This window comes from Drosophila eugracilis, unplaced genomic scaffold, assembly GCF_018153835.1.
Source record: "Drosophila eugracilis isolate 14026-0451.02 unplaced genomic scaffold, ASM1815383v1 contig_1765, whole genome shotgun sequence".
Taxonomy (NCBI): domain Eukaryota; kingdom Metazoa; phylum Arthropoda; class Insecta; order Diptera; family Drosophilidae; genus Drosophila; species Drosophila eugracilis.
This window is the reverse complement of record NW_024572605.1, coordinates 6,489,403-6,514,171: the sequence shown is the minus strand read 5'-3', so window position 1 is coordinate 6,514,171 and position 24,769 is coordinate 6,489,403. Positions and strand designations below refer to the sequence as shown.

At 43.9% G+C, this 24,769-nt stretch overlaps 7 protein-coding genes across 42 annotated transcripts in view; 4 read left to right on the top strand and 3 right to left on the bottom strand.

Annotated features, from left to right (window-relative positions):
- The window catches only part of LOC108106474 (potassium channel subfamily T member 2), a 93,737-nt gene extending 86,909 nt beyond the window's left edge, over positions 1-6,828 (top strand). For 4 of the 6 annotated variants that reach the window (XM_017213549.2, XM_017213551.2, XM_017213550.2 and 1 more), the window contains 6 exons: positions 36-242; positions 2,470-2,646; positions 3,071-3,276; positions 3,405-3,762; positions 4,643-4,831; positions 4,885-6,828. In XM_017213549.2, coding sequence (XP_017069038.1) covers positions 36-242; positions 2,470-2,646; positions 3,071-3,276; positions 3,405-3,762; positions 4,643-4,831; positions 4,885-5,172 — 1,425 coding nt within the window. In that variant the 3' untranslated portion in view covers positions 5,173-6,828. The remainder of the gene's footprint in view (positions 1-35; positions 243-2,469; positions 2,647-3,070; positions 3,277-3,404; positions 3,763-4,642; positions 4,832-4,884) is intronic. The other 2 variants (XM_017213552.2, XM_017213547.2) reach the window with 2 other exon arrangements.
- A 111-nt stretch (positions 6,829-6,939) lies between these two features.
- On the bottom strand, positions 6,940-14,576 carry LOC108106476 (nidogen). Its single transcript, XM_017213554.2, has 12 exons — positions 13,941-14,576; positions 11,774-12,253; positions 10,947-11,708; positions 10,208-10,891; positions 9,795-10,065; positions 9,582-9,727; positions 9,107-9,516; positions 8,820-8,977; positions 8,024-8,278; positions 7,793-7,967; positions 7,443-7,727; positions 6,940-7,383 (listed from the first exon to the last, which is right to left on the bottom strand). The coding sequence occupies exons 1-12, from the start codon at positions 14,169-14,171 to the stop codon at positions 7,128-7,130; spliced, it is 4,113 nt and encodes a 1,370-aa protein (XP_017069043.1). The 5' UTR covers positions 14,172-14,576; the 3' UTR covers positions 6,940-7,127.
- Positions 8,310-8,812, top strand: LOC108106481. The gene is made up of 2 exons (XM_017213559.1): positions 8,310-8,404; positions 8,465-8,812. Exon 2 carries the CDS (start codon positions 8,467-8,469, stop codon positions 8,770-8,772), a length of 306 nt encoding a protein of 101 aa, XP_017069048.1. The 5' UTR covers positions 8,310-8,404; positions 8,465-8,466; the 3' UTR covers positions 8,773-8,812.
- Positions 14,577-15,667: 1,091 nt separating the features above from the next.
- LOC108106263 lies at positions 15,668-17,158 on the top strand. Its single transcript, XM_017213229.1, has 4 exons — positions 15,668-16,390; positions 16,480-16,593; positions 16,645-16,801; positions 16,856-17,158. The coding sequence occupies exons 1-4, from the start codon at positions 16,259-16,261 to the stop codon at positions 17,065-17,067; spliced, it is 615 nt and encodes a 204-aa protein (XP_017068718.1). The 5' UTR covers positions 15,668-16,258; the 3' UTR covers positions 17,068-17,158.
- On the bottom strand, positions 17,091-18,130 carry LOC108106262 (cell growth-regulating nucleolar protein). Its single transcript, XM_017213228.2, has one exon. It carries the CDS (start codon positions 18,001-18,003, stop codon positions 17,155-17,157), a length of 849 nt encoding a protein of 282 aa, XP_017068717.1. The 5' UTR covers positions 18,004-18,130; the 3' UTR covers positions 17,091-17,154.
- A 250-nt stretch (positions 18,131-18,380) lies between these two features.
- Positions 18,381-21,154, top strand: LOC108106525 (ribonuclease Z, mitochondrial). Its single transcript, XM_017213651.1, has 2 exons — positions 18,381-19,724; positions 19,785-21,154. Exons 1-2 carry the CDS (start codon positions 18,500-18,502, stop codon positions 20,858-20,860), a joined length of 2,301 nt encoding a protein of 766 aa, XP_017069140.1. The 5' UTR covers positions 18,381-18,499; the 3' UTR covers positions 20,861-21,154.
- LOC108106523 (sorbin and SH3 domain-containing protein 1) overlaps positions 21,155-24,769 on the bottom strand; it is a 38,754-nt gene continuing 35,139 nt past the window's right edge. For 17 of the 31 annotated variants that reach the window (XM_041819890.1, XM_041819873.1, XM_041819867.1 and 14 more), the window contains 5 exons: positions 23,127-23,433; positions 22,962-23,076; positions 22,431-22,637; positions 22,135-22,367; positions 21,155-22,073 (listed from right to left, as the gene is read on the bottom strand). In XM_041819890.1, coding sequence (XP_041675824.1) covers positions 21,905-22,073; positions 22,135-22,367; positions 22,431-22,637; positions 22,962-23,076; positions 23,127-23,433 — 1,031 coding nt within the window. In that variant the 3' untranslated portion in view covers positions 21,155-21,904. Of the gene's footprint in view, positions 22,074-22,134; positions 22,368-22,430; positions 22,638-22,961; positions 23,077-23,126; positions 23,461-24,769 lie in introns of all 31 variants that reach the window. The other 14 variants (XM_041819869.1, XM_041819866.1, XM_041819870.1 and 11 more) reach the window with 1 other exon arrangement.

Below are 24,769 nucleotides of genomic sequence, written 5' to 3'. Positions count from 1 at the left end.
AAACAAGTCTCAACTTTATCCCGTTTATCCCACAGATGCGCATCACCAAGGACGACATGTGGATACGCACATACGGAAGACTTTATCAGAAGCTGTGCTCGACCACCTGCGAAATACCGATTGGTATTTACCGCACGCAGGACACTTCGAATGCGGACACGTCTCATGTGAGTAACTCGCCGGTCGAGAGATGGGGACCCTTCTCGGCCTTCAGCAGGCATTGTGTGCGGTTGCGTCCATCGGTGAGTCCAAGGGTAAACAAACAATAGCAAATCTCAAGATCCCAAAGATCAAGCTTCAAAATCGCGCACCCAATTGGGTACGACTCTGCAGGACACTCAAGAGACATCTACTCGTATTTCTAACCCAACTAACACAGCTCACTCACTCACTCGCCCACACTTAGCCTGACTATATATCTCTCTATCTCTCTCTGTTTCTCTATGTCTAACTCTATCTTCCTAGCTCTACTCTAACTATAGCCTTTTACTTGTCTCTTGCTCACTTATTCGTATCTCGAGCTGCGATTAGGTACACACACCGAAACACAGCGAAAAAGCAAATTAAACCGGAAAAATTATCAATTTTTAACTTTAGTTGCCAATTAACAAATTGAGTTCCCCCAGATGAAGATGAGGCCTAATCGAAATTCTGTTTTGTTCTGTTCGGTTTTTTGATTTGAACTATCCCTAAGTTGGTTTTATAGTTTTTGTTTTATCAATCACACGCTTACGCTTTACTACTAACTGCATTGAGTCTCAAGTCTGTTCATCATACGAAGTTTTGCATATTTACCTCGAATATTGTTAAGTGCATACGTTAACCTGTAATCCTCTCTCGCTCTCTGTCTCTCTTTCTATACATATACTTAATTATATATATCCAAGTATATATAATCCCATTCAATTTCTATACGTAAATGACCAAATTGGTAAAGATATAGATTTGCTCCCTTTAAAGTAAACTTTCCTACATATCTAAAATATATATATATATTATCAATAAAAAAGCATAGCGTGCTGATTTCGATTCCGATTACGACTCCCACTCCCATTGCAGTTGCGGTTCAGATTGTCCCACCTCATTTTGTTTACTTTATCAGTATCAGTAGCTCTGACCTTGCTGCAATCGGATTGCAGGACTAACACACATATATCCAAATCGCCCGTTTCGTTTTTGAATTAAGTTTCGCCGTCACAGCATCAACTCGTCATTCGTTAGGCAAACAGATCAGACAGTCAGAACCACATTAGCCAGCATTCTGTGAGCATATTAGATCAGGTCAATGAAATTACTCATACACATTACACATACGCCCCGTTGTACAAATTAAACAATTGATTTGCGTTTGTATTGGACCTGACGCACACGCACGCAGTGAGTTCCCCAAAGCGAAAAGAAAAAAAAACAAAATGAAAATGAAAACAAAATAAAAAACAATCCACACTTCATACAATCTCATATGCCTGCCCCATTAGCCTGGCCTCCAATTCGTTGTGTGTAACTGTGTGTAGTCTAGTCGTAGTTGTTGTCCTTGGGAGTGGGTAGTGGTAGCTCCAATCCAGTTCCCTTTGGTCCTAATTGCGTGACCTGTTGGCTGCTGCATGTTTGGCTTTTCCGGCTTTTTCATTTGATTTCGGTTTATGTTTTGTTTCTGGTTCCTTTTCCGTTTCCGTTGCAGTTTGATGTTTGCATGCCGCCTTTTAATTAGCTGATTGCATTTGTTTACTGTGCCAGGCCTTGCAGTTCTGATTTTCTCTAACCCATTTTCTCTGGCATAGAAACTCCACCAATTACTCAAAGTTTGTGTCCCAGCCTTGACGCTCACGCTGATTGCTCATTAAAAATGCTTGCTCGATTTCAAAAATCAATAAGAGTCAGCCGCGTCAACGAAGGGAAAACAATTTTGGGTTAATTGGCAAACACAAAAAGAGAAAAAAAAACAAATTAATTTAATTAGACTAGAACAACCTCAGAAAGTAGATGAAAAGTATTCCCAAAAGTCGCAAACTTTGTTTTTACCCAATTCCCAGAGTTGGAAAACAAAACGCCTAACGCTTGCCCAGCACCTTCTTTCCTAGAGTTTAAAAAACGTTTTTGGTTTGAGAAACTTTTTGCTTTCTGGCTTCTTAAATCAATGAATCGCGTGTTTTAATTTCCTTTAAATTCTATAATTTCACCGTTAGCGGAAGGGGGAAACGAACTTTTGCGTGTTTCCTTTCCACGGCATGCCTAAACAACCTAAATGTTAACAATTTTGCTAAGGCCACAATTCAATCACCAAACCATACACACACACATATACTCTCTCTCACACACACACACATGCATATACTGGAACACTGAAAGCAGTGAAAGCAATTTGCCATTTCAATTAAAAACCAATTAAATATGTAAATCATTTTGTGTTTAACCGAACTCATCGAACTCGAATTTGCATACACCAAACAAATCATGGGCATGCCTCAGTACGACGAGGAGACCGGCACGCCCGACTCGACGAAGGACTCCACGGAAATGCTGCGCGGGGTCACCTATCGTCCGCCGGGGTCGGCAACAGGTGGCGCCAGCAGCTTCCGGCCTCAAACGCAGCGTCAGCGGTCGGTCAACTGCCTGGGCGGTTGCTCGGAGCGCAAGGGATCATCCGTAAGTAACTCTCCACACGATAGCATTCTTCATTTTCCACCAAGCGACTGATTTTCCATGCGTTGAAGGTTTGGGTTTATGAGTAAAGTTTGGGTAGGTCCCCAGGTAGGTCCGTCTTGATTCCATTCTGGCTTCTGCAGCATGATGTTCTTTGTATGGTAGCATGATTCACTGCAACTAAAACAACTAAACCAGCAAGCGACGATGAAGCCCATCGGTCAGTCAACGCTCCATCCGTCTGCATTTCAGCACAACAATGACACTCACTCAGGATCAGATAGCATATATACTACAGGCCAGCTTGGGTTCAATTTCTATTAACTTTTGGTTACCAAAATTGAAGTTAGAACCCTAACTGGCCTGAATCTCTGTGTTAATCATACACCTAAAGGCTTTGTGCTAAGAAACTACCCAACTATTTTAGTATTCCATCAACCTGGCCGACGAGGCGAGGGACAACCATGCTCAGCAGATCGAGCGCGCCGAGATCGCGAATCTAGTAAGAAGTCGTATGGAGTCTCTGAATCTGCCGACCATCGACTACGATGATGTGAGCGAAAAGCGCAACCACCTGTCCTATGTGATAATCAACCCGAGCTGTGATCTCAAACTGGAGGAGGGCGATCTCATGTGAGTTAAAATCTACTTAAGCTTACACAGAAAATCAGCCTTAACTTATAACATTAATCTTAAAATAGCAATACAGGCTCTTGTTTATCAGTTAACATATTCCTACATGCTGTACCTTATTTCCTTAGATACCTGGTGAGGCCTTCACCGTTCTCGGCGCAAAAGACCTTCGAGCGACACAACTCGCGCCGCAAATCGAACATCTCGTTCTGCTCGAACATTAACCTGGGTGCCACGTGCGGTCCCCAGATGCCGCAGATGAACATGAACATGGCCAACACCGCCGTCGGGGCTGGATCGCGTCGAGGATCCGGCATCGCCGGCTTGAACCCCATGCAAATGCAAAGCGTTCAGACGTTGGCCGGGTATGGATCATCCTCGCAACGCTGTAGCCCCCCGATGCAGCAAATTAAATCGAATTCTCTTTCTCTACCCGACAGTCCGACGGTGGTTGGCAATCAGCGTGGACGGAGTAACTCATTGCGGGTTGGCTATTATTCCTATTACACCCACACACACACACCGAACACACACCACCCTATTTCCCTCTCTCTCTCTATATATTTGTTTGTTTGATTTGATACGATTCACGTTGGTTTGTTCGATTTTTGTTCAACAACACCAAGAACACATAATGATGTAGTTTTATGGTGCGATTACTAAATATCCCAAAACAAAAACTTAAATAATCAAAATCAAATCGCAGTATAAACCTAATCTTCCAATCTCTAAATTGAGCTCCTTACTGAGTCTCAAGAAACACCACAAACTTCCTTAACACTTTAGTCTAAGCTTGGTTTTATTGTTGAGTTCTTAACAAATTGGCTAAAAACAAACGAATGTGTTCACCCCGTTGCCTTTGCCCTTTCTGGGGGCAAAGCATTTGCACTTTTAACACTGAGCATCAAAATTCTGGGTACACGTTTCAAAGCCGCAGAACACCCCACCAAAAAACAGCACGGCAGCCATACTGCAACTGCAACAATCAACAGCAGCAACCGCAAGAACAACTGCAACAATCAACAACAACAATAAATCATAGTCATAGTTCGCACTCAAGAGAGGATAATCACTAAGTCAAGGAACTCATGAAATAATACGTTTCATCCCAGAGTCCGAATCAAAACAGATAAATATTACAGCCCCACCATCGAGCCGCATTTCGAGTTGAAGTTCATGTGTTTCTTCTTAATGTGTTCGTTTATTTCTTTGAGTAACTGTAATCTTAACTGCAACTATAGCCAATTTGTATGTGTAAACGTAATTGAGTTTTGTTGGTATCATAATGTATCGGTTTTGGGCTTACTAACCCCACTAATGGCCGCCACTCTTGGTGGATATTTCCCCATGCTTGCTCCTCTTGCAGATCGACAACGATATCCTGCTCCGTCGATCCTCGTCCCTGCGACAGGGCCTTCCCAGCGTCGGCGTCAGCCACGGCCGGAGAAAGTCGTCGCTGGAGGAGATCGGCATAAGTCACTTCACTACCCTCATGCAGGCAACGAACCATAGCAATCCCATTAAGATATCCCTAAACGGTAGCATTGGCATGGAGGTGGGTGCTATTATGATATTTGTAATCACCCAGGAGACTAACTTCTCTCCCAGAACCAAATCTCCTTGCAGGTAACGCCGCCCGAGGAGCCCACACCCATGTTGGGTGTTCCTTGTGTGGTTGGCGGAGGCGGTGGTGGTGGCATCAATCCATCTGGAGCAGGTTCCTCCACCGGTGGCATGCTAGGCGGCGGCTCCTCATTGGCCATTAATACTGCTGACCTAGGACCCGGACCAAGTACTTCTTCAGGGGCAAGTGGATCACTGCAGCCACAGGATTCGCTGGGACAGCAGTCATCTCAAGTGTCATCGCCACAACATTTGCAGGGAACGATCGTATGATACAACCTGATGTGGGGGCGCCGACTCCGCTCCTCCATGTCGAAAAACAAGTGGATATAGAACACGGCCAGCACACACAGACACACCCGTAGAGATAAGTTCTAGGCAGAGCGAAAGTATTAGGAACCCAACCAACTAAACCCACCCACCCCAAAAAGGCTGTCTGTGGTGTGTGTTCCCGGTGAATAGTAATCCATTTCGAGTCCCATTAAGTTAGTATCGTAAGTTCAATTGTTCACTAGGGAGTGGCGCGTGCTTATCAGTTTTTCCCTAGGGATTATATAGATCTATATATAATATATATATTGTATATTGCATATTTTGCAATTAGTTTTAAGCTATGAATATGTCGGCTTTGCACAAAGAAAGCCGCGGCAAATTGTGTTTTGGGAACAACAAATGTAGTTAAACTATTGGTTAGGTGGGACGATGATTTAGCAAACTGTAAAACTGTATATATCTGATGCCTAGTTCTAAGCATATCCCCGAGGAGCAGCCAGACATAGCAAACTATCAAATAGATCAGGCTTAAATGCTAGAAACCATGTAAATACCTTAGGTATGACCATTTAATTGGGCTTCAGCTCGGTTTAGCTTCCCCTTACCATTGGGAGGAACTTCCCCGTGACCCACATAAACCCCATATAGATACATATATGAAGGTGCTATCAATGTCTTGTACTATACACACACACACACACTCAAACTCAGATCCACAACTACTAGTAATGTTTTACACAATTATAGGAAAGTTAGAAGGCGATAAACAAGCCAAGAAAGTGAAATGGTTTTCATAACATAAATTGGAACGGGCTTTGGTATACTCTAATGCTTTACAAAAAAAAAAAACAACAACAAATATGTATACATACATATATATATAAAACAAGGAAATCAAAGAATTTGTATATAAACTATATATGTAAGAACCAAAAATGCATTCAAAAGTAAAACAAAACGAAAAACAAACTATTAGAACCTAATGAAAGAAACTTAATTCGAAAAACAACAGAATCTAGAATCTAGAATCTAGAATCTAGAGCTAGAGTTTAGATTTAACTAATTAAGGCTAGTTTGGACCGAGGATCGAATATCGGCAACTGTACCAAATTCAATGAGCTATATGAACCAGCGTTCGCGGCTAACACAACCTTGTAGCATAGTGTCAGGCGACGCACATACCAAGTCCCTCTCAAACTCAATTCGATCCCAGCTATATAGGCTCCTTAGAAAGTAGCTAATGCAAACAATGTACCTACACAACAACATAACACATACCATATACCATAAAAAAAAAAAAAAAAAAACCAAAAAAAAAAACACATCAACACTCACTTAAAAATGTTAGTTAATGCACTTATGGCAGTTTTATAAGAAAATTTTAGTCAACGATGACGATGATGAAATGCATTCCAGTGTCTCGAGAGAATAACTAGTTAAGCTTATGCCTAGCACCCCAGAAACCTATTTATATAGATCTGTACGAGTATACTGCTGTAACTGTATAACTGCAACCACATAAGCCACATAGATCAAATCGATGTCTCAATGTACAAAAGTAGTTAACTAAACCGCAAATGGGCATTGGCTGCAGCATTAGAGATACATTTAGTGCGGACTAGGGTATAAACTTGCTGTAATATTTATCGGCGCCCATGCTCTTTAAGGCATGCCGAACAGAACTCACAATAAACTCAAACTATAGTTGGAAATAATTGATTAGCATTTATGATTATCGATGATATTTTCTAAGGGTAAGCAATTAAATTCTGTCTAAGGCTTGTTTCTCTTTATTAATTGTTGTTCTTTGAAATGGCACACAGGCACTCCTAGTTAGTTAATTAAATTTAGTTTAGTTTACCTCGATACCCTTACGTTACGCTTTGGTTAACTTGCTTTTTCTGTTTGATTGTATACGTATCGAAAAATAATTTCAGTTTGCATTAAACATAGACTTAGTTGCCAGGCGCTGGCACAGTGCATTCTGTGGAGGCGCTGGTGCACTTGCAGCTCTTGCCGGACGGAGCCTGTCGATTCACTAGGCAGATCCGTGAGTCCGTGCATCCACCGTTGTTGATCTGGCAAGCACTTTGGTATTGCGGGCAGTTCTGCTCTACGACCGTCATGCCGTACATCTTGTGGCTGCCGAAGAAGGGCGGCTGAATGGGCTGCTGTCGCGTTCCCATGCTGTCGACAATCTCCACTTTTTTGCTAATATTAAAGATATATCATTAAGTAAAATCTCCAAAGAAGAAGATCCTTAGACTTACGTGGTCCAATCCGTCCAGTAGAACTGATCGTGGGTAAAGGTGATACCGAAGGGATAGGACAACTCGTTGGAGATTGTACGAATCTGGCGATTCTGTGGGTCAATGCACTCCACCTTCTTGGTACCCGCATCCGCGTAGCACACCTCACCGGAGTTATCGAGCACCACCAGAGAGTTGGGCAGGGTTACAGAATCCTTACCCAGCAAAAGCTCGCGACCAGTTCCATCCAAGTTAGAAGTCTCGATCTTGGGCGATGAGCGGTCCCAATCTGACCAGTATAGTTTTCTGTCAGAGAAAAAAGATACATTAGAAAATGTTTTAAAATGTTTAAGGATATGCAGAGAACTTACTCTCTGTAGGCATCCACAGCTATGCCACGTGGGTTAACCAGCTGCTTATTAATGATCACTGTCCGCAACGAGGAATCGTCCAGGCTGGCCACCTCAATGGTGTCCTTTGCTGAATCTGCCCAGTAAAGTCGACGTGAGATCACATCAATGGCAATGCCCTCAGGAGAAATGATATCTACAGAGAACAAACAGTTTAGAAGTTGCTTTCTGGCAAATACATTTTGATCCTACCAGTATCGATGAATGTACGCAGATCAGAGCCGTCGTACTTGGCGCTTACGATCTTCTTGGTAGAAATATCACCCCAGTAGACTCGACCTTCGACACAATCCTTGTCCAGACCAATGGCCATCTGGGCCACTGAAATGGGTCGCACATTGCGACCATTAAGTGGAACCCGAGCGATCATAACGCCTTGGCTAACTATCAGGAAGTCGGAGTCGTGCTGCTGGCGCTCATGGCACAGAGATCCATTACCATAGAAACCTGAAAAAGATAGGAATTTGAAACTCAGTGTCATACGTAGCACTCTCAGCTTTATAATTCTTTCCTAGGCCTTCGTTTTGTCTAACTAAATCTTAACATCTAAATTTTCCGTTTCTTGCTAAGTCGGTAAGTTACCCCTTTAATAGCATTTTTTGGCAACTAATATATCTCCTTTGTTTAATAAAGGTATGCTTCACACGCAAAAGCTGCTGACAAAGATGTGGCCCCGAACTGTCGGTAAACTTAAAATGAAATGCCGCTCCTTTAATCGGCAAAACTTTAGCCCGAGGATTGCCGATGAGCCGGGTAAGCGCCCTACACACTTTCAGTCCATGCGCGAATTCTTTATGCATCCGCTGACCTGGGATCGCAACAATGGCTACTTCAATGTAGTTCTGGCTTTGTCGATTTTTGGATTTTGTTTCTTTAACTCGTGCGCCCCATGCGAACAGCGGAGAGGTGGCCCTGAAGAGCGTCCAAGCCGACCACAATGATTCCGGGATTAAGGCCACCTATCAATCGGTAATAAGCAGGAGCTTACCTTGATTGCAGACGCAGACCAGTCCTGAGTTGGTTGAATGGCACTTTGCATTCATGTCGCACAGCGTTGGGTTGTTTAAGCAGTTTTGCTCCTCAATGCACACGTATCCATCGCCGTTGAATCCAGCAATGCACTGGCACTCGTAGTTAGCCGGATCCCTGAAAAAAAAGGAAAAACATTTAAATTAGTAACTTGTTAGGATAATCTGTTAGAATGGGGACCTTGAACTAGCTTATCAACAATTTAAGTAATAGAGAAAGCTGGAATACAGATTATAAGGCACTTACTCTGTGGGCTCGCAGGTTGCATGGATGCCGCAGTTATTAAGGACGTGGCAGGATAGAGGTTTACTGGTGCATCCTGTTATGGCGTCACCCTGGTATCCTTCGACGCAATCGCAAAACGGAACGCCCTGCACAGAGTCCAACTTGCAGATAGCATTTAATCCACAGAAGACGCTGCCGCATCGGCCCACCGGTACACAATGGTCACTAACGTCCCGCTCGAAGTCCGGCTTGCAGCGGCACACGCCATCGTCGCAGATGGCATTATCACCACATTGTTCGGCGGATTGGCACTCGTCCGCCAATTGACAGCGGAAGCCGTCGCCTTCATAGCCAGCGAGGCACTGGCATTCCGATCGGCCCAAGGGCTCGTTAAAAATGCAGTCGGCATGAACGTCGCAAATCTCGGGTCTCTAAAAAAGTGCCATAGTTTCTTCAATAGAGATTTGAGAGGTTAAAGCCTATGCAGCCAACTTACGATTGCACAGGACTCGTCGCTAATTGGCTCGCAGTTGTATCCATCACCTCGGAATCCAGGCTGGCAGGTGCAAATGTGACGAAGTTCGTGGCCAAACCAATTACAGGTGGCATTGATATGACAGTTTTCATCCACATCACAAGGAACTGTCAGGTATAAAGATCGTTAAAGATATTTTATAAACATAGACTATTATTTTTAAAACATTCTTACTCAGATCAGAATTCCTTTCCGGATCATACTCTTGGACGTAGGTGCAGTGCTGGCCATTCTCGGCTAATTCGTATCCATAGGGGCATTGGCATTCGCCTAAAGCATCGCACATTGGCGCTACATCGTGCCTCTCAAGAATCAAAGGCTCGCAACTTCCGTTCTCCCAAACTTCGCCGTTTGCACAGATGTTTGTGCAGCTATAACCGTCACCATCGAATCCTTCGTGGCAGGTGCAGCGTCCTTTGTAGCAGTCAGCATCCTTTGAGCAGCGCTGGACAAAAATTATAATTATGATGGTTAAAAAACAAACTATGAAAAACAAAATACCTAGCATACTTTTAAGCGTACAAATTATAAAATGACAAAAAGCCGGACTGCCTTTTTTAACTTTTAAATTTTTTTAGTTTACTTACGTAACACTCGTCTGGCTGTTGTGAAACCTGCTCCCCAGGATATTCCGGATGCGGGTATTGCTCGCGTTCTCGGTCCTGCTCAGCTTGCCGCTGTCGTTCGCGTTCCCTTTCCAGTTCCTCTTCCCTTTCCCGCTCCTGATCGCGCTCCTGTTCGTGCTCCTGATTCTGATCCTGATCTTGTCCCGGATAAGGATTGGGATTGGTAGTTTCATCTTGCACCACAACCGCTGGTGGATATTCAATATTGTCAGCAGTGCTGTTGGCTAGGCAACGGTAGCCATTGCCCTCGAAACCTTCTGTACAGTAACAGTTGAATCCGCCCTCCATGTTAACACAGATAGCGTTCTCATCGCAGACATGAGTACCCGCTGCACACTCGTCGATATCTAGGCAGACCTCTACGCCACGCTCATCCAACTGAGCCGCATAACCATTGTAGCAATCGCACCTATACGTGTCCTCATAAGGTACGCACACGGAAAATTCCACACAGTTGGCGGTACCATCATTGCAGGCGTTTGACTCGGCGGTAACGCCTACCTTGCTCATGGCTCCAATTCGCAGAGCCTGGTCACGATCCACATAGTCCAGAGCCACCTTGGAGATCTTCTGCACCACTTTGGTGGCACTCGGATCCGGCTCATCATCCCGCAGGCAGTTGTTGAACAAAATCCTTTGCTCCACCTGCAATACATACAAATAGGAATCATCCTTTCAAGAAACAAGTTATTGAACTTACCTGAAGTCCAAGCACCCGCTGTTCTCCCTCAACATTAAGGTTTAGCAACTGCACAGACTTAAGTTCTCCAGGCCTTTCGAAAGTATACTCCTCCACATAGTCTGGGAGAAGTAGGACGGAATCAGCTGGCACGTTGGGAACTTCACCATAAAGCTCGATCTTCACGGACAGCTGATCCCAGTAGTTGAGACCCTCAAATGTCTGATTCACATGAAGACTCTCTCCAGAATCGAATTGCAAACGAGATACATGGGTGTAGACACCACCGGTCAGTTGGTATCCATTGGGCACTCCACCCACCGACTTGGCGAACAACCATGGCACAGTGGTCAACAGTGGAAGGGCCAATCGAAGTTGGGCGCCCACTTCAGGGCCTAGAGGATTGATGGTGGTGTATGTACGACCTTCGCTGGTCACCACATACGACTGCAGCTTGGCTTCCTCATTCACGGGCTGCTTGTTCAGCTCTCCGCTCAGAGTTCCTGTCACTCGGATGGGTTGATCATTGGCCAGACAAGACTTTCCATTGCCATAGAATCCGGACTCGCAGACGCAGCAATATCCTTCGGACTTGTCAAAACAGTCGGCTTTTTCGTGGCACTGATGGGCATTGGCCTGGCAACTCTGGGCCAAGGCAGGTGACTCCGTACGGGATTCGTAATTGTCGGGACTCCTCACGTTCTGTTCAGGGTCAATAGGAGCAACATCGAACAACCAGACTCCGGGAACGCCCAGGTTAGTGCTCTCGCTCAGAAAACGGGCCTGAAAATGTGAAAGTTACTTTCTGTTAAAGCTACTGAAGATAAAAGAGCAGCCAATATACTTACATTTGCTGATCCCGAACCGTTCAATGTGAAGTATCGTCCATCTTCAGCCACGAATCCTGCCTGGGCGCGAATGTCGGGCAGACCTAATCCAGCTGTCTCACCCTGGAGCCAGTTAAGACCGCCGTTCGGGTATATGAACTGCACAAAGGTCTGATCTTCGTTGGCAATCAGTGCCACCTGGAAGGTGTTCAGACGGTCCGTCTTGGAGTCAAAGTAACCAACTTTGTTCCATGTGGCCACGATCAATTGACTTGCCAAAAATTTCGAATGATTATCGAAGGCGTAAGCCACCAAACTAGATGCTTTGTCAAGGATATTTTGATCCTTGGTCTCAAACAGAGAGATCGATGTGCCCTCATCGCTGAACGAGGTATCCACATTTGAGTAAAAGGCTGCTATCGAAGCATATTCCAGCGGAAAGGGCTGGTTCAGGTACTCAGGGAACTCCGAGTTGAAAGTCAGGATACCATTGGTGTTGATCTGGGAAATTGAGAATCCAATTGTGAGAAAAATTCAAGGCTTTAAGATATACATTTTTCTACGTGTATGGGAACAAGGAAGTTATAGTTCGGATCGTTTGAAGTGGAAATACTTAGCCTCCATATGGCGTGGCAATTAGTGCGCCCCGTGAAGTGCTAACGGGCCACTTAACTCCTAATGGGCATTCTTCTGGCGGAAACAAAACAACAACAAACCATTAACAAGGCGGCAAATGATCTGACGAAGGGATATGCCCTCGAGATACATAGATATTAAGTGAAATTCTACTGCGCCTCCTAATTGAGTCCTCGGCCGACATCCGCCAAACTATGCATCTAAAATTAGATGCATCTCCAGCGATGCAACAGGCGCAACCTGAATAAACAACCAGGAATTGGAGCACAGGTGTTCGAGAAATGCCTTTCTTGTGGGTTGCCGATAGGCCGCAACATAAATCATGCCACTGGTGTCTGGCACCACGGGGTCCATTCGTCTCGGCGGGAGAACACCGCATGTCTTGAAATTCCGGCAGCTTGGCAGGTGATTTGTACGGATTCCTAACTCCACATGGATAATGCCCGAGCCGCACTAGATGCCAAATTGAGGTTGGGAAAGCAAACATCAAATACTTCTTTGCTGCATGCCCCCTTTTGAACACTTGAATTATTCCAGATTGTTTATTAAATAAAAACTGCAACATATATATCTAAATTTATCTGATAAATCTATGTTTATACTTAAATTTATATATATTATTGTTTGTATTCAATGAAGAACATAGAAAACAAGTATTTGCATTCTTATCTGTCATATGTCACTCCAGAATTTCTTGAGAATTCTGCATTTTCTTACGAAAAAACTCATCGGAGCTAAAAAATGTAGTATGTTCTATAACTGGACTGGGGTTATTCACACGCTATTGTGGATTGACGAATCTATTTATATGCCAGCGTTATGGTTTCGACACCAATTTGACCCAAGAGCTTTGGAGCTGGCGATAGGCTTCTGTGATCTTTTCGACCATTCCGTCAAGGAATTTCAATAAAATTTATGGATTTCTATGGCCAAAGTGCCCATTCCGGCCCGTTCCGATTCTATGCCGCGTGCTATTTCTCTACGTCAGACACATAAATTTAGTTAATTAACTAACAAAATGCAGAGCAGATTAAAAAAAAAGCGTTCAAAAATAGGCGACACTCGCAGAAGACTCTCAATTCGGAGAACTCATAACTTTGGCTGCCAAGTGCCGAAACCACTCAGATACTTGGATGCTCAGAACTCTGGCAACTGGCACTTGGCCAAGGCGGCAAAGCGACATCAATGGGTTGGGTTTTTGGTTGGTCTTGGACCACCCTCAAGTGGCTGCGGATTGTAGCATGAGGATTGGGAAATCGATGTCCGACGACGACGACCTGTCATGTTTTGCCGAAAATTAATGTCGCCTATAAATACACGGGACACAACAAAGCAGTGCCCACACACAGAAATAGAAAACAAAATTGTAAGTAGTCTAGAAACTATTGAACCGCTTTGTATTTGCATATTGATTGACTCTTATCGACTCGAGTCGAGCTTATCATCTCGTTATCACCCAGCTAGCTGCAAAAATTCATTCAGTGCACAATCTGCGAGATACTTTGTAGCCGAATCGAACTCTGGATTTATTAAAGGGGGGTATATTACTCACAAATATCTGTTCGTACTGCTCCCCATAGAAGTGAATGGGCTGCTCCAGTTTCAGTTCGAGCGTCTCGTCATTGCCCTTGGGCAAATACTGAATGCTGCCCAAGGAACCTTCGGGGAACTCGTAGAAATCCGAGGATCTGAAACTATCCAGATAGTGCTCGAACTGACCGTTGACCAGGATCAACGAGCTTAGTAGCAGGCACACGATAAATTTACTGCCGATATTCGGCATTATGGCGGGATATTATAGCTCCTTTCTGGATTATATATATATATGTATTTATTTTTTTGACTTTGACACGCGAGGATTTCACAATTTTGCCAGAGGCATTTTCACACTAGACACAAAACTGAATTCCTCAAAACACTTTTGCTTTCGCCTCAAGTTTGATCCAAAAATATAGGCGGTTTATAAATAAAATGTGGCACTATCTATTCGACGTGTATCTATAGAGAGGTGTATGGCGTGTGTATAGTTTGACAGTTTTTTGGAACTGTCGCTCCAAGTGGCGGCCCAGCTCCTCTGCTTTTTGATTTTATAATTTTCTTCTTGCTTTTCTTTTGCTTCCTGAGCACGGGAGCAAGAAGAACCGAACGAACCGCACGCCTTGCCAACAGATTCTCGACTGATTGGCCATCGTCTCCTCAGTGGATTCTCCTCGACTCGGTGCTCATCCGTCCGTTACACTCGAGTATCTGTGTGTGTAAACTGCTAGATGGTGTGTGTGTGTGTGTCTGTGGTGAGTGCCGGAAAGCGAGAGTTTCCCTGGAGGCCGCCGAATAGGATCCACAAACTGCAGTCAAAGCCAAATGCTTTTTGATTATGACAATTCTTTATTGATGTTTACCATCAACAAGCGATGGTTACTTAATTACTGAAGGGATAAAATAATAAATAATAATAGTTAGTAATCACTAAAATAGTGGCATATGTAAACTGGGAAAAATTCTAATTAATTCGGAAAAACTGGTAATATTCGGATTCATGCTGCTCGAAAATAATATACCAGAAGACTTGTTAATAGGGAATTCTATAAAACCAAAATATGACTTACATTCTATACATTCTTCTAAAGAATTTATTTTTTAATACAAGGGTTAGTGGTCTGTAAACATATGGTCACCTCTCTTATTAGAATCTATTTTCTAGACGCTGAAATGTAGGCCTGGCTTTCCTAATACTAACTGATGCAACTTACTAGTTTCGGGCGTTCTAATTCCAGGGAACTGAACTTGAGGCGGGCACGTGCCGCTCTATTGCTCTTGCCCCCCAAAATTCCCTAAAGCATGCCACCATGAAGCGCCGTACAGGAAGGGAGGAGCGGATACCTTCCCTACAGACACAACCAAGTCCACACGCATATCCACACCCATACCTCAAGTCTAGTCCCCATTCCAAGACTTTTTCAGCAGTGGTGCCAAGTTGGATTTTGCTATAAAATTTTAAGCAAACAACAAATATTTTTTTTTTTATTTTTATTGAACACTTAAAAAATGTCTGTGTTTGGAGAAACTAAAAAATCCATTTTTATACACTTTAAAGTCGAACACAAAAAAAACTAAGTTTAAAAATTTGTTAACATATTTTTTGCATATTTAAATTATTTGAAATTTATATCCAAATCCAGACATCTCTGCTCCACTACACTCCCTTTCCTAAGGCGGGGTGTGTGCGAGTCGAAAATAAACAAATGGTAAACTTCTGAGGCAGCGACGTAACGTCTGCGCCCTGACTGATGATGATCGGGTGCTGGCTGGTAGGGGGAGGAGAAGGAGTAGGAGGAGGTGTAGGAACTGGAACCCAAGATGCAACTGGAACCAATGACGGTGGATGGGGGAACGGCAGCAGTTGGACTATTTATGATGTATTTCTCGGTTAATTAGTTGCAGCTGAACACAGCGGAATGGGTGTGGGAATGGAATTGGAATCGGGATATGGATAGGGAATGCTTCCGCATGCATTTGCTAGACATCATCTTCAGCCGACCAGAAGACCAAAAGAAAGTGCGTGGCTTAGGGCTCTGGGTAATTTTTGCTATATTTGGATATTGCGCCGCTTGATCGGTGATGGATGCCTGCGCCTTTTCATCATTTATCTTCGAGTGCAGCGGGCTAATGGAACTGCAGTGCGTTCCAGGAACTGGAGCGGAACAATGACGACGGCGACGACGACGGACAGACGGTTCAGCCAATTTCGGGTGGTATAATTATAAACGTAAATTAAGCCCAAAATTAAAAGCCATCAAATGTTATGCAAAATTAAACTTTCGAAGCGATTACTCAGTTATAAAAGCCCCTGACTTATGGATTGAGCTGCCCATGGCATTGCGCATAATGTGGCCCGAAGAACTAAAAGCATTTCTTCTGCTCTCCCTGACCGTTTGGGTAATGGGTAGAGTCATTACACTGGATCTTGACGAGGATTGCGAACTGAATGCTGTTGATACAATGGTAAGGAGATCAGCATCTATGAGTAGGACATGTAAATCTAACAACTTACAACTCCATGTTAATAAGTAAATGAAAACTCTTCTTCGCAGCACGATTTCTGCTGCGACTTGCACGACGAAAGTTCGCAATTCACCGACTGCCAAATGAAATGGCACGAAAAGATTCAGTATGAGACGGATGAGGAGGAGCAGACGTATATGTTTGTGAGTTTAGTTGAGGAGGATCAACAAATATCCAACTAATTGTTTAATCAGTGCACCGCAGAGTGCAGTTTCAACAATACAGAGTTCTTAGGCAGGGATCGCCGTTCACTGAACTTGGTGGAGGTAAGAGAACATTTGGAAAACGATCTGGTCCACGATGAGGATGTGAAGCTTCTCTATGACACCTACGTGAAGTGCGATAGACATGGTGCGTACAAATTCCAGGAAAAAATGCTAGAGCTAACATGACTGCCTATTCTAGCGCTCGCCCTTTTGCCGCACAAGGGAGTCAAGCAGCTGGGCAAACGCCTCTCCCAGCACGGCTGTCATCCATACCCCGGCTTGGTTCTCGAGTGCGTGGCCAATGAGATGATCCTCCACTGTCCCGCCAAGCGGTTCCATCAAACAGCCCAGTGCGAGGAGACCCGCAATCATCTGAAGCAATGTATGCAGTACCTAAAGTACAAGTTCTAAACTTGGATTAAAACAAAGAGCACTTGCAGCTTACACTTTTATTGTCCTTCGCTATAAATTAATTATGACTAAAGCTTAAATGCTTAACTAGCTAGCGACCTTGACCAGATCACCATCGACCTGCAGTGAGTCGGCGAGCTTGAGTTGCTTATCGAAGCGTTTTTGGAACTTCTTGGCCTGCTTTTCGCTCAAATCTTCGACGGAGAGATGCTTGGCATACTTCTTAAGCAATTTCTTGCGTAGTTTTTCAAGGAAAATACCATCGGGTTGCTTGGTGACAATCTTGGTAAGCTGGGCAGGCCAATCAAAGTCGCTGGAGACACCATTGGCGGACTCCTCGGTAGCCGCATCCTCGGTTGGCTCCAGTTTTGATTTCTTTTTGGGCGGTGCCTCCTCCTCCTCGGCATCCTCCTTCTGCTGCTTTTGCAGTGCCGCCACCTTTTCTGCCTTGATCCTGGCCAGCTCCGCCTGTTTTGCATCTTTCATTTTGTTCAGCTCCTTCTCGAGGATGTCCCATACTTGACTGGCCTGCCGGTGAGGCATCCTCATGCAATTGCCCACAAAGTTTTCGAATTTGGCCTTCTTCCGTGGAACATTGTCGACGCTTTGGAGTTTCACGAAAGCTGATCTTACATCCGAAGATAGTTTGTATTCGCTGTTATCGAGAATCGCTCGTATAATGTCCATCCAGCTCTCTTGCTTTTGGGCATTCTTGTTCCGCGGTTCCTTGGTTGCAAATCCCTGACTTTGGCTGGCATACTTCTGGGCCTCCGAGATGCATTTAGTGTGTGCTACGTACTCCTGTCCGTAAAAGTCCTTCAGGCAGTCCATGCAGGACACATTTATGTCTTTGCCACGACAGCGTGTCTGGTAGTGTTTCTCCACCGCCGGCTTCTTTGCCGACTCGCCACAGATGTTGCATGTGAAGAATACCATGGTGTCTCAGTAGTTGATATCTTAGGCTCTGGGGAATCCTTAGAATTTTTGAAAATATCGTTTTAATTTAACGCCGGCAGAGGCCAAACAAAACGCACGTGGGCATAAATGAGACCGTACAGGTGCACGTCGAAAATACCACGATCTCAGTGTTGGTGAACAGTTTGAGTGTGCACACACTATAAAACAAATCAATTTAAATTAAACGTCTTATATGTTTAGATTGAATGCTAAAAAATATGTTTACTTTAATTCTACATTAAATAATATTAAACAGAAGGGACATTAATGTTAATATATTAATTTAAATTGGTTGAAAATGTGTCTTCGATATATCGCAGCCGCAGGGCCATCACTAATAGCAACAGCTGTTCGAAGGCAAGACACACGTTGCGGCTGCTGATGAAATTTACGTGAATGATTTCGATGAAATTCCCAGCGCTCCCCGTCAATTAAAGTTAACCAACCAATCATTATAGACGTCGACGAAATACGAATGTATTTAGTGAAATCAGCGGGGTCGCCAATCATTAGAACTCTGCGAACGCTCACGACGAGTAATGCGATGGCGGCCACAATTGCTTCGGCCAAAGATCCCTTAACAGGGCCTCGCTATGAGCGGGAACCCAACGTACTAAAGAAAAAGCTAGCCTCCGTAGTGCCTGGAACTGTGAATCTGCAAGTCTTGGGCTCCGGAGCCAATGGAGCACCTGCTGCTGTTTATTTGTTTACGGATCAGGCGCGTTATTTGTTTAACTGTGGCGAGGGAACCCAGAGATTGGCTCATGAGCACAAAACGCGGCTCTCTCGGTTGGAGCAGATCTTTCTTACACAAAACACATGGGCATCCTGTGGAGGATTGCCTGGTCTAACACTAACCATTCAGGATGCCGGAGTACGAGATCTGGGTCTTCACGGGCCACCACATCTTGGTGCTATGTTGCAATCTATGCGACGCTTTGTGGTGCTGAAGAACCTGCAAGTTCGTCCAATAGATTGCTCAGAGGGCGCCTGTTTTGAGGATTCCATCCTAAAGGTAGACTATCTGCCGTTGATTAGCTCACAAGATCCAGAGAAAATTGTGATAAACTACATTTGTCAACTGAAACCTCGTGCTGGTGCCTTAAATCTGGTAAAATGTGTGGAGCAGGGCGTGCCGCCAGGACCTCTTCTTGGGCAGCTTAAGAATGGAAAGGATATTACCTTACCCGATGGGAAAGTGGTCCGATCAGCTGACGTTACTGAGGCCAGTGAAACTGCTCTCTCATTTGTTTTTCTGGATGTGCCCACTGAGGATTATTTACCTGGATTGTTGGCACACAGCAAAAGGCTCAAGAAATTGGGCGAAGAGAAGCTCACTGAAGTGGCCCTGGTGGTTCACTTTACGCCTTACAACATGACCTTAATACAAGAGTACAAAGATTTCGTCAAAGAGAACTTTTCGCCTGGTACCCAGCACATCTATTTAAGCTCTCCCCTTAACCAGTTTTCTGGATATGCTGCTGCCCATCGCATCCAACACCAATTGCATCAACTAGCTCCACAGGTGTTTCCACTCCTGGGCGAGCAGTTACCTTGCCAGAGTCAGAGTTTAAGTGTCAACCTTAAGAAAACGAAGCTGGACGAAACCGATAATGACGAAAAAGAGAAAACAAAAGCCGACGATGACGATCAACAGGGTGTGGTAGCCATGACAAGCTTTCACTTGAGGCCAAGAAAGGGTAAGTACTTTTTTATCAATTATATTTTTTCATTATTATAACTTCAATGCTCTTCCGAAGGTCTGGATCGCACTCTGGAGTCCAAGCTCACGCCCGAAGAGTACGTTAAGGAGACCCATGCTGTGCCTGGATTTCTAGAACTCTTGGCCAAATACAAAGAAGATTATAGTTTCCCTGACAACGCAGCCGAGAGCTTCCCGAAGATCATTTTCCTGGGCACTGGCTCCTGCATTCCTAATAAGACGCGCAACGTAAGTTCAATTCTTTTGAAGACGGCACTTGATGCCTATGTGTTGTTGGACTGTGGAGAGGGTACTTACGGCCAGATTGTTCGACTCTATGGGCGTGACCAGGGGCAGCAGATTCTTCGACAGCTGCAGGCGATTTATGTGTCACATTTGCACGCCGATCACCACATAGGATTGATGGGTCTGCTCCGAGAAAGGAGGCAACTGGAACCCAAAGCAGATCCACTCATTCTATTGGCTCCTCGTCAAATAGAACCCTGGCTAGAGTTTTACAATCGGCAAATAGAAACTATTGAGGATGCCTATACTCTAGTCGGAAACGGTGACCTGCTGGCTAGTCCCCTCACCGGCGAGAAAGTTGATCCCCTAGGAATCGCATCCATATCCACCTGCCTGGTAAGGCATTGCCCCAACTCCTTCGGAATAAGCCTTACTCTGGCAGCTAAGCACAAAGAGGAGCCTGTAAAGATAACTTACAGCGGTGACACAATGCCCTGTCAGGATTTGATTGATTTGGGTCGTGACTCTACTGTTCTTATCCACGAGGCTACAATGGAAGACGATCTGGAAGAGGAGGCGCGATTGAAGACGCACAGCACCGTTTCGCAGGCTATTCAGCAGGGTCGTAATATGAACGCTCGTCACACGATTCTCACCCACTTTTCGCAGCGTTACGCCAAATGCCCGCGATTACCCAGTGACGAAGATATGCAACGGGTGGCTATAGCCTTTGACAACATGGAAGTGACTCTTGAGGATCTGCAGCATTACCATAAGCTCTACCCTGCCTTGCTAGCCATGTACGCCGAATATACAGAAGAATTGGAGCAGCGAGCGGTGAAACGAGAGCTGAAACAGGAGCGAAAGCGTAAATTGGCAGAAACGTGATCGCTGGCTGGTGGAGGATGAGTTCCAAGAGGTACTGTTAAACTAATGTTAGTCATAAATAGTATTTATTAAAAAGGAAAGGTTAGCCTTGGACCCTTAAAATGAATCAAATGCAAAGCAAGAATATATCGATTTTATATTTGAAAGTTAATCAGTGCATTTATGCGATATTTGCTTATAAATGGTTGTAATTTGGTTTGTTTAAAGAGAGTGACTCTAAGTACTCATTAGATTGTTGTAATGAATTACATATTCAATTCCCCTTCAAATCCAATAAACAACAAACAATCCTCATTGTTTTTTAGTTTCTTCTTTATTTACTAAATACGCTTGCAACAGTGTCTGTGTAATAAACGCTTTTTGTAATGATTTTAAAATGGTTTTTGTTGGTTTGGACTCGACAATATCATCATAAATAATATTAATAATTATCAATAATAATTATCCACTTTGCCGACTCAACAAGGGATCTTCGTACATTTTTAAAATATTTTTTTTTGTAATTTTATAGTCATTTAAATTTCAACTTTAAGGCACTTTAGTTCAACGGTCTCCACTTCATCTTTTTTTGTAATTGATTTTCTTTTTTTTGGAAATTAGCTGTGACTAGTTAAAATTAGTAGGTAAACGACAAAGTATATATATGTATGATCTTAATTTAGGTCCTTCGATATTTGGTGTGTGTGTGTCTGTGTGTGTTTGAGTGAACGGGGGGTGTCGGAGTGGGGAGAGGTGGAGGGGACAACTTCTGGTTAATATTTGCATCTCATAAATAAACGTAATTCCAACATTGATATAATTAATGATCTGTTTAAAAATAAATAAATAGCTTTAAATTACGGCAAAACGAAAGCAGCAGAATTAGCGGGATAAGAATTATTCAACAACAACATAAAATAATCCAGTAAAACCAAGTCAGAATTAATAATAGAACTGCCTTCGCCCCGGCCACGCTGATTCCTCCTCATATTAGACTACAAATTCATTAAGATTAGAGACGAACGTTGATCCGGGGTCAGGATCATATCGATCGATCGATCTCCTCTAGGCCCGTTCCACGTAGTTGCCGGGGAATGTGCCGAAGCAGCCGGTCCTCTGTGAGGTGCCCACGAACCATCCGTCGTCGCACTTCTCTAGCACATGGACCACATCTCCCTCGAGCAGTTCCAGTTCGTCGGAGTTCTGGGGCCGGTACTTGTACAGGGCGCGGTAACTAAATTATTTTTCAGATTAACCATTTTTGAAAAGGATCAGTTGCCATTTAGATAACTTACGCCAATGGCTCGGAACTGGTGTCCACGTGGAGGGCGTCCGTCTTGTGTAGTGTCCGCGTTTCCTTGAGGATTCCATTCGGTGGCTGGGCTCCATTTTGTGTGAGCGTATTGAACTCATTGTTGATGTTTGTGCGCAGCACATCGAGATTGGGCCGCAGATTAGTGGTGCTCTGTGTGGTGATCACGGTCGTTGTCCTGGCCGCAATATCCTCAGCACCAATATCAGTTAGTACCTTTCGTAAGAAACAGGGTTAGTTACAAAATTGATTTGGATTTCGTTAGCTTTATAAACTCACCTCCACGTAAGAGCATGGGAAGATGCCCTTCCTGTTGGCAATCTTGCCCTCGAACCAGTTTCCATCCACTCGGCGTGTCAGAGTAACCAATTCGCCCTTGTTCAAGGAGAGCTCGATTCCGGATTGGGCTTGGAAGTTGTATTTGGCACGGGCCTGACCCTCCGATGGCCGTTTCGATGGGGTACGGGCGCCATCTCGACTGACGATCTGGAATTGGTATAAGCGATATGTTAATTTATGATATAGAAGAGTTTGTGCTGATGGAAGGAGTCAGATCCTAACATGAGAAGAAAATTACTCATTTTTTCTTTAATAGAATTGTCATAGAAAATAGAAAACAAAACTTGAATCATTTATGTGTTAGGCTTTCTGGGAAAAACGAATAACCATATTCATGAAGAACATGAACACTCATTTACAAAGCATAACAGGAAATGGTTGGCTGAGTGTCTCAAAAATATTTTCTTTATGAATAATTATGTTTATGTTAAAGATTTTAGTTTATAATTATTATGAAAGTATATATCTAACCTCAACATAACTGGCTGGAAGCAGTCCAATCATGGCATTGTGCTCGCCCTCATACCAATTGGCATCGATTTGCCTCCTGATGTAGATGGTGTCGCCCTTTCGGAAGGATAGTTCCCTGAAAAGGTCCTGTTAATCAGCTTCCCAAATATAATTATAAGTACATACTTTGAGCTCTGTCCTTGGAAGTTAAAGAGAGCCCGGGCCACCGTCTTGGGTCCCACCAGCGACTTGAGGGTCACGTCCGTGGGGAAGTCATCGTAACGATTGAGGGCGATAGGCGACTTCTGCGACGGCGTAAAGTTGTCCGTGTGGCGGCGCGAGTTCATGTCCTGCAGCTCCTGTAGATACTTGCGGCGGCGCTCTTCGTGGTATAGCTTCTGCATATGCTCCGCTTGGCGAATGGCTAGTTCCTCCTCCGGCACGTTCTGGCGCTGTTCATGCCTGATCGGGGTCTTGAAGTGGATGTTCACGTCTGTGGCATAGTAACGATTGGGAGACTCTGTTCAGATGAGATGTACAAAGCGGCAAGATGGGGTTTTCAGGCTCAAGCTTAAGCGATGCGTTTTTGGCTGTGTTGGTTCTCTTAGGTAATCTTTCAATCTATAGTAACTTGAGTTATTTTGTATCTTCAAGCACTCTTTGACATTTAACTTAAGATTAATAATCCCTTTTCCTTTAGTGTACTTGATATTTACCCTAGAAATAACAAACTGTTGTCGCCAGCGTTGTTGTCTCTGAGTCGTAAGGCGATCTAACCGCAAATCGTCGTTATTGCTAACGCTTCTGTTACGAAACACTGGCTTATCTGAGAGTCGGGTGCGGCGTACATATCTGTCTGCCAATTGGTAGGCAAATAAACAGCCACCACATGAGACACCACTCCACCGCCACCCCCAACCCCATCGACCAGTGTAAAGTGGCATTCCACAATCTCAAATTGAATTAAGCAGCTCTCTCAAACGGAGAATGAGCACTGCAATTGAAGTTAATGCTCGTTAGCTTAACAATCGGATAATTGGGCTTTAAGGGAGGGAACTATAACTCAACTCCCAGCTATTTAGAGCTTTGCTAAGCCAACTGACCTCAAGATAAGACTGTTTCTTATTAGCATGCGAATCTCTCGGAGTTACTTATCGTTCTAAAGTGCCCCGGATTCCATTCGGTTCAATTGATGCCTGATGCATGGCGGAATTGCGCAGCAGCTGGTCAACTGATTAAGATGGGAATATATAACTTCAACATCTATTGACCTGATTTCAGGAAAAATCTCAAGGGGAAAACCTCGAAAGGTTGGGGGGTAGATGGAAGTGGTTGGCGGTGGTTGGGGCTGTCATGGCAGCTGCACAAATATTTTCACGGCAAATAAACCATGAGTCGCAAAGCTTTGTCTTCGAACAACAACAATTAACAACAGCTTTGTACGTGCTGTTTACGCCGAGTGAAGAAATGAAAAAGAGGTTTAATTGACACTCGGGGGATTGGGATTTTCACTTTCACTGATTCGCTGCGGCATATTTTCGCCAGCGTTTGAAAGTGCTGCTTGCACAGGGAAAAAATTCGTAGGGCTATCAATTTGATAGTGTTATCTTTTCTTTTATAAAGACTATCAAGGTAAACTCTATTTCTAGCACATTCCTTTTTAGCTTTAGTTATAACTATTATCATAAATTGTTGGACGTAATCATAAAATGTTGAGGTCAATTAAAGTATCTTTAAGATATGTTTCTTCATGATGAGCTACATATAAGTTTATAAGCTGAAGTCTAGAATATTTTCCCGGAAACTTGAAACTTTGATCATTAAGATGA